Consider the following 17,103-nt stretch of genomic DNA (forward strand, 5'->3'; position numbering starts at 1 on the left):
TTAGAACCCCACTCCCAGGTTGTCTATAAATTGGACATGCACAAGCCTTTGGATGAAACATAAATAAGAGAAACCACCTAAGAAAATTAATTAATGGAGTGCACTTATGAGTTTCCTAGAAATACAAGAGATGTTTCTCTTCAGGAGCTTAGCAAAAGGCTTGCTGAGTTTGCTGAAGTAAGAGGATGGGATCAGTATCACAGTCCCAGGAATCTTCTTTTAGCTCTTGTAAGCCCATGCATATATATGACTGAATTGAAGTTGAAAATTCTTTAATGTTTTATGGTTTATAATTATATTCCCTCAGCTATATATATATATATATAATGAACATTATGTACTCCTTCATGCTGCAGGTTGGAGAGGTGGGAGAGTTATCTGAGATATTCCAGTGGAAAGGAGAAGTAGCAAAGGGATTACCCAATTGGAGTTCTGATGATAAGGAGCACTTAGAGGAAGAGCTTTCAGATGTTTTGCTGTATCTAGTGCGTCTTGCTGATGTTTGTGGTCTAGATCTTGGACAAGCAGCTCTGACAAAATTAATCAAGAATGCTCAGAAATACCCAGTTACTCATGATCACACTGCTACTTCCACCAGCAACTAGCTGTTAAATTTCCCATGCCTTTTTCTGCATGTGTTATTATTTAGTGTGCTACTTATAAAGAAATTGCATCTACATATGTAACTTTTGTTTTTTCTTTTTTAGTTTCAAACTGAGTCCAGTACTGCCACTTCAACCTTGGGCGTGTAAGAGCAAACCATTGTAGAAGCAATAAGTATTTGAAAATTTCAGTTATCTGATGTAGTTGTTTTGGCAGTCATTTACTTACCATAAGCAGTGCACTCATATTTCATTCTGCTATTTTTGAAACTCCCCATTAGATCTGTTGTCCTATGTATTAGTGAAATATGATATGTAGGCGCATACGGAATACCTACCTACCCAAGAGATCGCAGGCTTCTTCGTGGACGTGAAGGTTAAGAGAGAGTTCTTGAATTCAACCCAAAAAATTAACCTATTAACTGAAATTATATTAAGAGTAAACACCTTTTTTAGTCTCTGTCAATATCTACGAAGTCCTTTTTAGTCCCTGGCAATAAAAAAGGACCAAATTAGTCCCTGAAATTACAAAAAAAGGGCCATGTTAGTCCTTATGTCAACTCCCAAATATGTAGAGTGGCCCTTTTCTTGTACTTTCAGGGACCAATTTGGTCCTTTTTTATTGTCAGGGACTGAAAAGGACTTCGTAGATATTGTTAGGGACTAAAAAGGGTGTTTACTCTTATATTAATAAATATATATTAATATTTTTAATGCACTCTGTTACGCAATAACTTTTGGGTTTAAATAAAGTAAGTTTATAAGTGATAACATGTTAATAGTTTTATATTAATATTAAAAGGGCAAATCATTTATGCATCTGTGGCCGAAAATTACACAAAACAACAGTGTAAAGAATCAATATTAAAACGTGAATATTGCACCGCTTTTAATTTTATCTTAATGCAATCAATTTAATCCAATAAAGTAAGTTTATAAGTGAGAACATGTTAATAGTTTTATATTAATATTAAAAGGGCAAATCATTTATGTATCTGTGGCAGAAAATTCTGCCATAGACACAAAACAAAAGTGTAAAGAATCAATTCAATTCAAAAGTTTAAATTGGTGGGTGAGATTACATTAATGATTTTAATTATATATCTCTAACACATTCCTTCACACGAGAGCCTACTGAGCTTGAAGGATGAACAATGCACAGATCCACCTAACTGTGCTAAAAAATTTCACAAGAGAAAGTGAGAGCGGAGATGATCGTATCCAGAACATGAGGCTCTGATACCATGTAAAGAACCAATTTAACCCAAAATTTAAGTAGGTTGGTGAGGTTACATATTAATGATTTTACATATCTCTAACAAAAAGGGAGTTCCATGTTAGTGTCTCTCTCTTAAATGTTTGTCTATAAGGTTCGTTTTTTCTGCAGTAAGCCCAATACGACGTCGTTTTGGGACGGAAATCATAGTGTATTTGTAATTTAATTTATTTCAGGGTTATAATAGTCTTTATATTTACAATTTTTTAAGATTTCAATATCAAAACGACGTCGTTTTGAGAATAAATGCAGATAACTTATATGCATTAACTGCAGAAACATTTTTCCCTTGTCTATATTGAGAAAGGGAAAAATGTTTATCCTTTTAAATGACATAACTTATATCCTTTCACTCTCACAAAGAGGTGGGACCCACACCTTTATTTTTTTTGTCAACTCTCTTTCCTTCTTTATCTATTTCTTTATCTCTCTTCAAATGACATAATTTTACATCCTTTAAAATGACACACACTTTTCCAATTGAGAAATGATTTTCTGATATTAAAAACAATGATGAATCCATTGTTGCTATGGAAATTTGACTTATCTCCCCTCACTTCTCACCCACAAGGATTTTCAGAATCATTGGTGTTTGCGTGGTTGGAGGATTTTGTCTATGCCCCAAACATTTATTTTCTTCTCCACACATTTAAAACCTTTCTCAAGTCCATTTCAAACTCTCAAATGTTTTGCCTGTGTTCCTCAACAAAGCATAGTATTACAAATGTCAGGTTAATTCTTCCCATCATTAAGACACTAGTTCATTTGTTGGGGGTGTTTCTCTATTTAATATTTGATGGCTAAGCATGCACTTCATTTATGGGTGCATAGCTCAATATCTGTTCAACTATCTCAATGAATGTTGTCCCAAGACTTTAGAATAAAGTGTAGGATTTCCCTTCACTTATATAAGCCTAAGAAAACATTTGTAAATGAGTTAGTCATTTTGAGAGTTTAGCTAAACATATTTTGAGTGTGAGAATTCTCTGAGGAGAAGTTTGAGTGAGAGACATCTTTAGAGAAGATCTTTGTAACTACCTTTATTGATGAAGCTTGAGTGTATCTTTAATGGGACTAAAGAAATTTTATCTCTTTGTAATTTTACTATTTCATAGTGGAAGATTTTCTGAACTAGTGTTCCGTGGTTTTTATTCTTGTGCCTTAGGAGAGATTTTCCACATTAAAATTAGTTGTATCTTGCTCATCATCTTTTGTCTTTTACATTTTCTTGTTTATACTGTTTTAGACCGATTGGTGACAATTGATCATTTATATGTGTTGACTAACTGGTAATACTGAATTACTAATTGATAAGTTGGAAGACTTCACACCCGTCTGATTGTGTGTGTACCAGGCGGTAAAGCTTGTAGTGCAGACCAGGTTGTTTTACCGGACGGTAAGATTGAATTGTCGTGCTAGTTGTGCCGCCGAGCAGCAAACACTTCCGTGTGGATCATTTGAGGGACCCCATCCCAATAAGTTTATCCAAATACTTCGAAGATACTTGATTGAAAACCCACACAGCACGCATGGAGTATGATAATCTTTAGCTTTCATTGGAAAAGTTATACATGATGTGAGACATGAGCGAATATAATTGCTTCAGGGTTCCACTTCCTTTAAGTCTAAAGCCAAATGGTATGTCTCTTTTTCCATAAAATTTATGAGGGAAATGAATTTTGCAATTGTGGCAGAAATTATTAATCTGCCAGAGTCTTTTTTTTTCCTAAGATAATTTCATATTATATATTTTTTACATTTGAGATTTTAAAACTAATTTAATATAACTGAGTTTTAAACTATATTATACAAAATCTAATAATACCTAAAATCCCTAGTATTATTATCTACCGAAAAAATCCCTAGTAATAAAAAAATGAGCGTAAATGCAAATAAATATATATATAAACAGCATTGATGGGCACTTTCCCTCCATAATAATATAGATTATCATTATACAGTCATTGATGGGCTGTGAAGATGAGAGGCTACTTAAAATTTGATGACCGAATTGACCAAAACAAATTTTTTGGTGATTAATTGGGTAAATGCTCCATTGGGGCACTTCTGCCTTTGCACTTGCTTCATTCCAGAAACTAAATGATTGTTCTTGGGACTTCAGTACTTACTAATTATTGTTATCTTTCTTTTCCAATATATATATATATATATATATATATATATATATATATATATATATATATATGGACTTATCATTTCTTAAGTTGCCGAAGATAACTTCATCTTCGCTACTAAATCAAAATCATACAAAGATGAATCAATGGTGATAAAAGAAGAGAAAAAAAAAAATCATAATCATTCAAAGGTGAATCAATTAATATAAGGAAACAAATAAACAAAACGACATCGTTTTGGAGTGGCCGGAGATAAACTTATCTCAAGTTGTCAGAGAAATATTTTTTCACACACACACACATATATATATATATATATATATATATATATCGATGACCCATGTTAATTATTATCAAGTCACACATGAGTTTGATTAACTAAAACCAAATCATACCCCACCATCTATTTATAAGCTCCACCACCATAATTGTGTGTGCCCTTTTCGTCAGTACCACTAAATAGGAACACACCCGCACACACAAAAAAACGCTAATGAGAATAATGAAACGTGTTAATATTCACTATCAAACATGAAATCATGAGAGTGGTGAAGATAATCTTTAATTGTGGGCTACATAAAACTTTATTAATGAAAAATTTGTAATTAATCTAAAATATTGTTTTTAGTGTACTGAGAGAAAATTAAAGTACTTAGAATATCACATTAATTGAACTTTTCAATTTCATATGAATAAAGTCGAGCAATTGTACAACTTGAGATATTGGACTCCAAGAACTGAAGCAAATGTATAACTGGATAGTGGATGGATCAACCCAAGCCTCTTGGGCTCAAGGCCCATAAATCCGTAGCGTCGTTACTTAGTGCGGATCCAAAAAATAAAAAAAGCCTGATGAGTGATGAATGAAGATATTTTAATTATCCCGTTATCATTTTTTATAAACATTATATAATTCTCTTAATCTAAATATAAGAATTTTACTCTTCCTTTCATTTCCCTTAAAAAAAAAACTCTTCATCTAAACATATCTTATGTAAAGTCATATTCACTTCATTTTTTTGGGGTGAAAATATTCGCTTTATTTTAAATTTTTTATGAGTGTCTGATCGTGTGACAAATATAATATTTTCATATTCTGTCGTATATGCCAAATTAACTAAGGGAAATAGAGAAAATAAAATTATAAAGACAATAATGGATCAGATATGATACTAAAGAGGCGCGGTTTTGGAAAGAAAGAGATATATGAGGAAAATGCTTCTCATTTTTTCATTGAAAAGAAAGGGATGGAAAGGAATCTCATCATCCACGGCAAAGTCATGCAAAAGGAATACATAACTTTAGCTTTCTGAAATGAAATCCCACAATAGCATGAGCATCACATTTCGGCTGATTTGCTGTTGCAAGATATTTATACACATCGCGTAGCGGTTTCTCAGCAAATTTCACGATACCCACTTTAGTCCTTAGCAAATAAAAAAGTTATTTGTGGTTCTTAAGAAATTCAAAATGAACTCATTTAGTTGAAATCGTGATCCCGCACAAATTCAATAAAGATCGATATTAGTTCCCAAAAGGACTAAAATAGGTCCACTTTGAATTTCTTAGAGACCACAAATATTTTTTTTATTTGCTAGGGACTAAAGCGGACATCATAAGATTTGCTGATGACCGAAAAAGGTATTTACTCTATTTTATATATATATATATATATATATATATATATATATATATATATGAACAAGATGAATTTATATCGGTGTAAAAATAATAAATATTATATTCAATATTACCTGTTGATTTCCATCCATCAAACTATTGTAATTGATTGAATTATTTTCATTAATTAATTATTATTACCTAATATATTATAACCGTCATATATATAATTAATTGAATTATTTTCATTAATTAATTATTCTTAATAGCAGATATGACCAGGCTGCTATCAGTTATTAAATTCTAATGGATAATCAGAAGTTACGGTACATTTTAAATAGATACCCATGGTAACTTGTCGAGATAGATAGATAATAATATTCTTTTAACACATTACTATATGAGTGCCCCTGATGCAGAGTGAAATTATGGAACTGGAACCATTACTTATGATTCCTATAGCTTTTAACCAAAATGATGATGTGGTTCACCCTCAAGCGACTTGTATAAAATCTAACTAGTTACTATATTATATATAAGCAATGAAAAGGCTGAATTAACTCCCCCATACAGGGATGTTTTAGCTTGCATTACTCATTAATATGTTGATTACAATGCTTCAACATCCATTAATTGCCTCCCAAGTCCCCAATGTTGTGATGATTTCATTAGGGAAAATATTTTTTATTTTTATTTTTTTTGGGTAAATGATTTTGATTGTAATAATGGTAAAGTATAGGGCAAGTTATGTTAGCTGCAACTGAAGTCCACGAATTTTGCATGCTGTGATGCTTCAAAAATAGGATGGGGGACCCCACTGATGACTACTACACTTATAGGAACTAATTAAAAAAATAAATATGAAATTGGAAAGATCAAGGTAGTTTAAAAAATTGTTTTATGATTCTTCTTGTTTGCAGTAATTTGTAGACAGTGAGGTACTGTTGTCTGATTTTGATTTTGGAATTCTTCTTCTTAGCTGTTATATTAAATTAAATTAAGAATTAAATATTTTTTTTATTTTTAATATTAATTTTAATGAGAAAGCAAGTATGGGGGAGAGAATCTAGAGAGCGTGACCAGGACATGCATATTTTCTCATGCTGCTAAGAGAAAATCCAAAATAACCAAAATAACAAACATAAATGAGAAAGAGACGAGGATGTTGACAACTTTAATGTCCCTTCTAATGTAAGCTTCGTTTGGTTCCGTGGATTTTATTTTTGGGATCTTTCTTTCTCTCTCTCTCTCTTTCTCTTTCTCTTTCTCTCTCTGAAATCTTCATTGAGAGAATGGCCCATCACTGCAGATCCAAATCCCCATTTTATCTGCTTTTCATGGTTCCTTCCCAGAAGAAAAAAATCACTTTTTGATTTCTGAGCTCTTCTGGGTCGCTTCGTTTTTGGACTTGGATATTTTTATGGGTTTCTTCTTTTGGTTTTGTTTATCTGCTTCGTTCTGCAATATAGCAATTGTCCACTCACAATGAGTGTAGACTCCAGTTTTCTTCATCGGGTTAGCTTAATTCGTTTCTGTTTATATCATGCATGCACAGCATTTCCCTAATGATTTTTTTATCTTTGTTATTATTATTATTATTGTTATATTATTTGTTTTCCTCTCTTTACTCCACTGATTTTGGTCGCCCAAGTGGTATCAGTTATTGTGGTTGAGCTTAATTGTTTTCATCGATTCCTTTATCACTTTGGAAGGACGGTTTCAATTTCTATGTATACCACTCACTGCTTAATGTATTTGGCTTTTGTTTGCTTGCTTGCTTGTTTCTTTCTTTCTTTCTTTGTTTTTTCTACTCCCATAGTTGGCCCTCTCACTTTTTGGGGATGTCCAATGATTTTGATTGAACTTCTTCCAGTTTCTGGCAACAACATATATTGCCAAATCCTTTTCTTAGTTTTCGAGAATAAGTACTAGCTTTTACTTTTACTTTTACCTTTTCTTTTCTTTTCTTTTTTTAATTTTTCTTCCCCTTGCTTGATTATTGTGATGGATTTGATTTGATACTGTTGTCTTGGACATCTGATTCTTATTTCAGAGACTTTTCTGTTGGTTTAATAGCATTTGGCCTAATTCTATCCTAGGCCAAATCTTTGTGTTAGGACATAGGAAAAATATCTCGTTATATGTTGAATCTTGGAATAATTTAAAGGATCTTATATGATTAGTTGGGAATAGTTCCCTTATTTTTGGAGCTCAATTGTTCTTTTAATATGCATAAATATAACCTTATTTTTTATTTCGATGCAGGTTTTCTTTCCTTTGGAATTGAGGGTACTATGCTCTATCCTGTTTAATTGAAACCTCTACATTATCATTTACATTATTGAGAATGGGTGCAAATGTGCAATGCAATGGTTATTTTCCGGGATATTATTCAACAAGGGATCTCATCTTTGACTCTGAAGGCAGCATATGGACCTCATCTAATGTTAATAGTGAACTAAGGAATGACTGCTACCACATGGTTTCCATGCCTGTTTCATCATCACCTTGTAACCTTTTAGGCTACAACAAAGAACTTCTTAAACAGACAATTCTCAAGCATGAAGCCATTTTTAGGGACCAAGTATGTTAACTTCATGATTTCTAATCTTAGATCAAATTCTTCCTCTGTGTTTCCTGTCTAGTTCGTTTTCTGCCAAAAAACTGCCATGAACAACTTTTTTTGAATTTTTATTCAAAAGCATGATTTATGGTGTAATTTACTTAAGCCTTCATATTCTAGTTTTTATCAAACATAGATTAAAGATGTTTTAAGATATTTTGGTTGCAGATATCTTGAAGTTGTCTAAAGACTAGACTCTATGATGCATTGAGATGGCAGAGAAGAGTCCTCAATGCAATCTTTTAGGGTTTGAGGTGGTTGCTTTTAGAAGAAATGTATTGAGTTGGATTTTCAATATGTGTAGATGAATAAAATGTATAAAATTATTGTCTTATACGTTAAAGTAATGATTATACTATGAATAAACAGTAAGGAGCGAAAAGGAAACCTTATTTAGTCCAATCAAATTGATTTTGAAAACTAATTAATTCTTTTTGTTACCATTCTTAGTTCCTTGCTTATGGTAGTTATTTATTTCTGAAAATGTGGCTCTCTATTATTATTGGATACTCTCCAATTGCTTAACTAATTTTAAGTCTCTGAACTGTGCATTGCTCTTCAGATTCATGAGCTCCACCGGGTTTACCACAAACAGAGGGAATTAATGGATGAAATTAAAAGGAATGAATCGTATAACCATAATTTAAGGTTGGAGGCATCACGGTCAAGTTCTGCCCAACAGATATGTTGCTCACCAAATTTTCCCTGGTCAATTGCTCAATCATCTGTTTTAATTGCTGAAAGTGTCCAGTTGCCACTGGCTTCTGCTGAAGAAAAGAGAAGGCAAATATGTCCTGCTCCTGCTCATGCTTCAACTGTAACTGAAGAATCTTTAAAAGATTCTAAACTGTTGGAGTCCAAGTACAGAAAAGTTGGTAAAAAAATATTGGATCTTCAACTTCCTGCTGATGAGTACATTGATAGTGAAGAATGTGAAGAAAATGAAAGGGTTACTGTAGTGGCCCAGGTGTCAGCTTATTCTTTAAATGGAATTTCTCAGGTTGTGAGTGACAGTCATGAGAAACCATATGGAACTAATTCTAAGGGTTACACTGACTTAAATGTACCATTTAAGCTTAAAGAAGAGGCAGCTGCAAAGCCTTATGATTTGGGCCCCCCAACACATCATAGGAACAATCCCTTTTATGATCTGTCAAGGAGAACAGAACTGGGATCTCAAAATTTTCCCAATGATGTCATCCAGCATTTGAACAAGAGACAGGATCTTGAAGCTTGCTCACATAACCCATTACCATACCATGAGAAGAAACATGAATGGCTGTCCTCACGTAATAGTACTGGTAAGACCTTGTATCCTAGATTGTATTGAAGTTATATACTCTTTTATTTTTAGATTTGTCAACTGCTTAATTTAGTCAGTTCATATACTTGTACAATTATAACTTTGAATGATAAATCATTCATTTTTCAGGGCATAGTGGTGGTTTATCGGATTGTTTTCCCAAAGTCGTCTATACAGACAAGCAATCTGTTTCAGTCGATTCATTAAGTAAGAATATGGAACAATTCAATGACATTCCATATTTTCATTCATTATATCAAATCAACCGAGGACCTTGGACAGAGAGAAAATTTTCTAGCAGTGAGAGCTCTACACAAACTCAAGGTTGCACCAGTAGTGGCTTGCTTGAACCAAACAGTGCATCACGTAGATGTGCTCTATATCAGAATGTTTCTGGGGCTGATATGATAGGTTCTGAGATTTCCCCAGCAGAGTTATGGAAAACACCTGTATCTGACTTTGGCCAAAGCCTGCTAGCAGTTCAAGCATCTTCTGCATCATTGGGTCAAAGTTCTAAATCATTGATGGGAATTTCTGGGTTCACTACAGGTGATCTTTATCAGTGTACAAGTGTTAAATCTGGCCCCAATTTAGATGGCCAAAACTATCTTCTGAGCAGCAGCCTTTGCAATAGGTCCAAGCTGTTGGATCTTCCCTCGATTAGTACTAATGATCCAAACAACTGTGACAATCTTGGTTCATCACATAGCCATGAGCTTAGGAAGTTTGTTAAAGGTTCTGAAGATGTGGGGACTCCCAAGAACCTAAACCTGAATATTATGCCTGCTGGTTATTCTGATACAACAGCATTACAAAGCTTTCAGATTACAGGTGAAGAAAATAAATTTCAGGATTCAACGAGGGGGTTGCCTTGGCTTAAAGAAAAACTTAAAGGCAAAGGAAAACCCAATGAAGTAAGTAAAATCTCAACCCAGATTGAATCTGTCTTTTTAAATCCTTATAATACAGAAGGTATACATTGTTTGAAGTTAAAGAAGATTGAGGAAAGAAACTTGAGCACAGAGAAGACTCTTGCATTTCACAGTAATGGAAAGGCTCATATGTCAACTGATCCGGAATCTTTTCAAGTCTTCCCCTCTGAAGTCTTCCAGAACCAATCCAAAAATCAAAGGATTGAAGAAATTGAGAAAGGCAGCATATCTGATGTAAAGTCACCTTGTATTCATGCGCCTGACTTGGCGGAACAGATACCTGCTGTTGAGCATTTGATGAAGAATGAGCAGAAGAAACATGAATCTTTTGCAGGTATTATTGACCTGAATTCACGCATGATTGAGGATGAGAATATGCCAGTGGATGTTGATTTTCGCGCACCAGTGAGTCCAGAGAACAAGGAATGCTCGCCACCTAGAGGAGAATCCGATGAAAACCAGCTTGAGATGCCCTGTCAATTGGTGGAACAAGAGGATCCAGAAGTGCGAGAGGAGAAAATCAGAATTGCAGCAGAGGCGTTGGTTTCCATATCAGGATTGGTGGCCCGTAAAGATCTCCAAATGACAACTTGTTCATCATCTGACTCTTTTGTCAGTAGTCCTCTTCACTGGTTTGCTGGAATTGTTTCCACAACAGTGGATCATCCAGAGAATGAGATTAAGGCTAATGATCTTGAGGAGTTGCTGCCTGCTGGAATTGATTACTTCGAGTTCATGACCTTAAAGTTGACTGAGACAAAGGTCCTAGATTGCTGCTATAAGAGTATGGGCCAAACTGAGCAAGTGGGTGGATCAACATCCCCAACTCAGCCAAGGAAGTGCCGGGCCAACAGGGGGAGGTGGCGGAAGGACTTTCAAAGGGAAATCCTCCCAAGCCTTGCTTCTTTGTCAAGGTATGAGGTGACTGAGGATCTTCACACCATTGGAGGCCTTGTAGCTGCTGGTACTCGCTCAGAAACAGGCTCTCTAAGAACTGCAGGTAGAAATGTATTGGGTAGGGGGAAGAGAAGATCATGTGCTTCAACTTCTAACATCACAGACTTGCTGTTGAACTTGAAAAAGCTAACTAGTATCACTGAAGTGGGCATTGAGAGAAGGGGCCTAATAAGTTGGGGAAAAACATGTAGAAAGCGAAGGGGACAGAGATTTCCCACCACTAATCCCAAGTTTATTTTGAGTCCAAGTATATAACTTGTTCCAAGACTATGTTCATGGATTTTGGATGAGGTTTTTATTGAATATAGGATGGTCTTGTAAATGTCCTTGTATACAATAATAGGAGTATAGTAACTGAAGGATAGAAAAAGGACTCTAATATATATTCTGTTTGTTTCTTGGGATTGAATCTATTCTCTCCTGCCATGCTGGAGATGGAATAGCTTTTATTTCTTTGTTGCCAAACATAGATGAAGAAAAAAACAAAGTCATCTTTTTACTTTCCTTTTTTCTTTCTTTTTTTTTTTCTTTTTAGAGTTAAGGTGTGTTTAATAATACCCGTGAGGCGTACAGGTACCGGTACATTTTTATTACCAACATTTGAATTGAATTTCCAAACATCTTAAAGATATGTTACACTATTTAATTCAAGCACATTCATTTTTTTTTTCTTGTTTAATTTCAAACAATTAGAATATGGTTGTTCCATTATGAATATAGTTACTTGAACAATCACATTTACTTAATCATACACTGTATTCATTAGATAAACAAAACTTAAATTTTGTAATGAAGTCTCTAAGTTAAATTTTATTGATCTCTTTCGTTCATACTTCGTTTGGACTCTTGACATTTTATCAAGTTAATATAATTTTCGAATATTTTTTCAGATTCGACATAATTTATAAATGGCAATTTGTATTCAACAAGTACTGTTAAAAGACATGTTTGTTCAGGATCATTATGAACACCAACGTCCCGTGGCACATTTGTCCATAGTATTGGTGCGTTCTTTTTTGGTGTTGAAAGGAAGTAAATGTAATCCTCCGCTCAGTGAACAAGGTATAATAAATTTTGCAATTAAAAGCATATACTAAATATTTCTACCAAAAAAAAAAAGCATATACTAAATATGTTATAATAAATTTACATAATTTCTAGTTTAAGTTTTATGAGGTATATTCAACTTGTTTATTTGCTTATTTTTGCTATATAAGAGGTATAAATAGTGAGGTATGAATAAAACAAAAAAAGTTGTAAAGGATTAATAAAACCTTTAACTAAGTTTTAAGGATTAAGCTAGTGTTAATTAATATGCAAGTTTGTTGAAAATTCAACTCAATCATACCTGATTTAATAATTCACAATGTTGATAGGTTGATTGAGCAAGGTATACTATTTGTGGTAACTACTTCGGTTAATATATTATTAGTGCGGAACTAAAAGAATCTGATATATCATAATTCATAAGGTAGCTATTTGATGGAGACAGGAAATCCAACCTACCAAACTAGTGGCTAGTACTGTACCAGAAGTCCTAAACCTTATTCTTGCCTAAGCTGTAGGCGGCGCTAGGCTAAATTATTGAAAACTTTTATAAGATTATTTTTAAAATTATTTATTAATTAAATTAATAAGTTTTGCAGGTGATTTTTTTTTTTTTTTAAAAAGAGAGTCTCTCTTAATAATTTAGGATAATATTTGACTACGTATCATACTCATTCATAATATAAATATAAAAATATCCTTAATAAGTGAGATATGTAATTAAATATTAATCATTAATTCTTCAAAGTAGTAATATTCTATTAAAAACAAAAATATTGAAGAAATTTCTTTAAAAAATTTCATAAGTAAATGCTATTAGCAAGGATTTGTGAAATGGTACGAGATATTTTTCGGCAACCCTAATTTGTTTATTTAAGATTTACCATCACTAATTATGAAAACAAAAAAAATTACAAACTCTAATATTAAAAATATATATAAATTCAATATCAAATAATTATAAATTAAATCTTAAGTGATTATGAATCAAAATTATCTTTAAATATTAATTCGTTGATTTATTCATTAAGTTAAGACACTAAGCAATCGGTTCTGTTATTTACTGTCCAAGTAAGTCAATCAAAATCTCCATGCACCATTTAGGATTTGATTTATAATCAATTAAGATTTTTTTTTATATTTTCAATAATAAAATTATAATTTTCTGTTTCCATAATAATTGATTATAAATATTAGATAAATGAAATGAGATTATTGAGGAATTTTCACATCATTTTACAAATATTTATTAGTTGGCGGGCTAAATGGACACGCATGTATAATGCAACTTTGCACACCAATAACTTTTTGTCTTAAACAAAACTATTTCTTATGTACTTTCATTGGCGCAATGGTTTGTCCCAACTCCCTACTCTCAAGTACTCCTAATTTCTTTGTATTTGATTTATTCGAGTGTAAAGTCTACTACCAGTGTCATTTGATTCTCACACAGCAAAAAAGGACAAGTTATAGTCATAAAAGAAAGATAATTTAAATAATATAAACATAATGAAGGTTATACTTAATTACAACATATTTTCATTTACGACTTTTTACAATTATATCTTAATCGTTGATTTTCGTCAATCAACGGTTATTATTTATTGTGAATTAATAATTAATTAATGAGTTTGATTTGTGAAAATAATAACTGTTAATTGATGAAAATCAACGGATGGTTAAGATATGATTGTAAGAGATTGTAAATAAAAATAAATTATAAGTATAATTTTCTTCTACAAACATAAGTTAAAAAAAAAAAAGTTTTAAAGGTCATGTCCCTACAACAATTAGATGAAGCGTCATTATACTGTATTTTCATACTTGTGATCAACACTAGAGTAAGAGTTACTTTAGCTTTTTGGGTGATATGTTTGTAACATAATTAAATCTTCTCTACTCTAGTCTTTCTTTTCTTTTTTTTTGTCCTTTTTTCCCTTTCTTTTCCAATTAACTATCGATACAAATGAGTTTTAAAAAAAAAAAGTTTATTTCTCAATTCATAGAACCTTCCCTTTTAATTGATAATTTTGTATGCTGAGTTATTAGCTTTTAATTAGAAAAATAGAACAAAAACAGGAAAACAATGCATGATATTTGAATCTTATTATAATAGGACATTAGTTTGAAATTTCATAAAATGTGAAGCATACGTAAATTTGTGTATATCATATTATGGTCCATGGACAAGTGATTTTTTTTTTAAAATTTATTATCCATGATTATCACTTATACTTTGTTCCACTAAATACAGAGAACACTAATCACTATATGTCGAGAATTCAAATTCGAAGTTAAGAACGAAGTGTGCCTTTTGGATAAACTTTAAAAGAAAATTCTTTTATCATATAATTTTTTATAAGATGCTCTTCTTAAATTCTAATAGAAGTTCTAATTTATTTAAAGATTTTTAATTTTTTAATTTTTTAATTTTTATGAAAAATATTAAACATGTTTATTAATTAAAAATGTTTTTCTAAAAAAACTTAAATAAATGGACTAGCAAATATATTTGATGCTCTACACATGGAGAAAATTAGAGGTACAATTTTAGAACAATACACCAACGCAGCGCAAAACGTTGGTATATGTATCAACCCATATTTGTGTTTATATTATATATTTTTTTGGAGATATGTTTATATTATATTTATTTCAACCAAAAATTGACCAAAAAATAAAAATCATATCATATTTATGTTGTTAGGAGATTCGTGTTCGTATCTATATATAATTGATATATTTAAATAAACGGAAAAGTAATTATTTATTTAAATCACATGACATGGTATCTTTTTGAGTGAAACATAGTATTTCACTATAATATTTAGTCAATTAAAAAATAAATATTTTGACAAATAAAAAATAATTAATTAAATATTATAGTGAAACATCATAATTTCATTTAAAATGACATGATATTATATCTTTTAAAAAGATAAATATTTTTTCCTTAAATTAAATAATTATATAATTATTTGTGAAAAAAATACTTATTATATTAAAGAATACAATTTTCTATCATTTTAAATGAAACAATTATGTTTTGGCAGTTTTTTACCTTTTCTCTTCTAGAAAGTCCTATCTTTTTCTCTCTTCCTAATTTTGTGGAGTATAGAAAAGGTAAAAAATCACCGGTCGTTTCACTCAAAATGATATAAAATTATGTCATTTAAAATAAAAAATTTTCCATTATCTATTTACCTCCACTAGGAACCATTAAATCATTTATGTAATTTCAATTGAAAAAATAAAATTTGTAAATTATTCATGTCATACGTACCAAGAACATCAGCGTAGTAAATTGATATTCACGTTACATTCAAGTATTCATTTTCATATCGACTCAAACACAAACCCAAATTTTCATCCCTTACCTAAAACCGAATGTGTTCAAATAACTTATATCTCCTGTTGTTCCTTTATAAATTTTTATTTGTTAATAAAGAGAAATACATGATGAACTTATAAAATGAGAAATAGCTAAACACATTAATCAGTTGAAAAAAAAAATCGTTGTCATGTCATGTTCATATTTTAATATAGTGGCTTGTAATAAACGATACCAAAAATTAATACAATTAAAACTAAATTAAATTGAATACATGTTCTTTATGATTCGATGAAATCACAAAAATGCTTCTGTCATGAGGTTGGGTTCGAGATTTTAAGTATAAACAAAGTAATGTAATTTATAAGGGAAAATTGTCTGTCATTTTAAATGATGTAAAGTTGTGTCATTTTAAGAGAGAGAAAGAGATAGAAAAAGGAAGATAGAGAGTTGACAAAAAAAGTAAAAGTGTGGGTCTCACCTCTTCGTGAGAGTGAAATGATATAAGTTGTATAATTTAAAAGGATAAACATTTTTTCCAATTTATAAACATAATAATAGTTTATTTGAGAATATATATTGTAAAGAACTCTGGGATACACCACCCCAGAAGCTAGCTCAAAGGGTGAGAGTGTCCAAGGCCTTATAAAGGCCACATTAGTTGCCCACACAATCAATGTGAGACTATATATCCCCCTCACGCAAGAGCCCTTTGGGCTAGAAGCGTGGAATTGCACAGGCCCAATAGGATCGAACGTGTGACCCATCCTAAAAGCTAGCTCAAAGGGTGAAAGTGTCTAATGCCTTATAAATGTCACATTAGTTATCCACACAATCAATGTTGGACTATATATCTCAATATATATGAATTAGTTCACGTAGAACATGGACATACGTGAAAAGCATGATATAGAGAAATAATAATATAAAAAAAAGGTGTTAGCTAGATAGATAGAACACTTTGTAACATCCTTTTTATGAACCAGAAAATTTGAACTGTTGACACTAAATGTTTCCAGAAGATTAATTTAGTTTTTTATATGAAAAATGATGAATGTGATATGAAGTGTATACTATATTGTAAAGCTAGCGTTTAATATAATTAGAAAAAGGAAGTGATATAGATGAAAGCTATAAATAGGTAAAAGTTGTTTGCAAAGGAAAAATGGTTAAGATTAAGATAATGGAGGTTGGATTGCATGGTGGATGTAATGATATTGCATGGTTAGGGTGACAGAGTGTTATTCATGGTGGTGGGACTCTCTCTTTCTCTGGTA

General features: G+C 31.7%; 2 protein-coding genes across 2 annotated transcripts; both read left to right on the forward strand.

Annotated features, from left to right (window-relative positions):
* Window positions 1-93: 93 nt before the first annotated feature.
* On the forward strand, window positions 94-605 carry LOC133292283 (uncharacterized). Its single transcript, XM_061490685.1, has 2 exons — window positions 94-228; window positions 357-605. Exons 1-2 carry the CDS (start codon window positions 94-96, stop codon window positions 603-605), a joined length of 384 nt encoding a protein of 127 aa, XP_061346669.1.
* A 7,375-nt stretch (window positions 606-7,980) lies between these two features.
* LOC133292261 (uncharacterized) lies at window positions 7,981-11,817 on the forward strand. The gene is made up of 3 exons (XM_061490656.1): window positions 7,981-8,217; window positions 8,819-9,557; window positions 9,689-11,817. The coding sequence occupies exons 1-3, from the start codon at window positions 7,981-7,983 to the stop codon at window positions 11,701-11,703; spliced, it is 2,991 nt and encodes a 996-aa protein (XP_061346640.1). The 3' UTR covers window positions 11,704-11,817.
* The last annotated feature ends 5,286 nt before the right edge of the window (window positions 11,818-17,103 follow it).

This window comes from Gastrolobium bilobum, unplaced genomic scaffold (genome assembly GCF_033153095.1).
Source record: "Gastrolobium bilobum isolate Gb01-03AN ecotype WA unplaced genomic scaffold, APGP_CSIRO_Gbil_v1 utg2182, whole genome shotgun sequence".
Lineage (NCBI taxonomy): Eukaryota > Viridiplantae > Streptophyta > Magnoliopsida > Fabales > Fabaceae > Gastrolobium > Gastrolobium bilobum.

Bases quoted from the DNA above. Each gene is read 5' to 3' on its own strand.
- LOC133292261 (XM_061490656.1), top strand. From the start codon at position 7,981: ATGGGTGCAAATGTGCAATGCAATGGTTATTTTCCGGGATATTATTCA. The intron at 8,218-8,818 runs GTATGTTAACTT...ATTGCTCTTCAG, and splicing joins AAGCCATTTTTAGGGACCAA to ATTCATGAGCTCCACCGGGT. The intron at 9,558-9,688 runs GTAAGACCTTGT...TTCATTTTTCAG, and splicing joins GTCCTCACGTAATAGTACTG to GGCATAGTGGTGGTTTATCG.
- LOC133292283 (XM_061490685.1), top strand. From the start codon at position 94: ATGGAGTGCACTTATGAGTTTCCTAGAAATACAAGAGATGTTTCTCTT. The intron at 229-356 runs GTAAGCCCATGC...TTCATGCTGCAG, and splicing joins GGAATCTTCTTTTAGCTCTT to GTTGGAGAGGTGGGAGAGTT.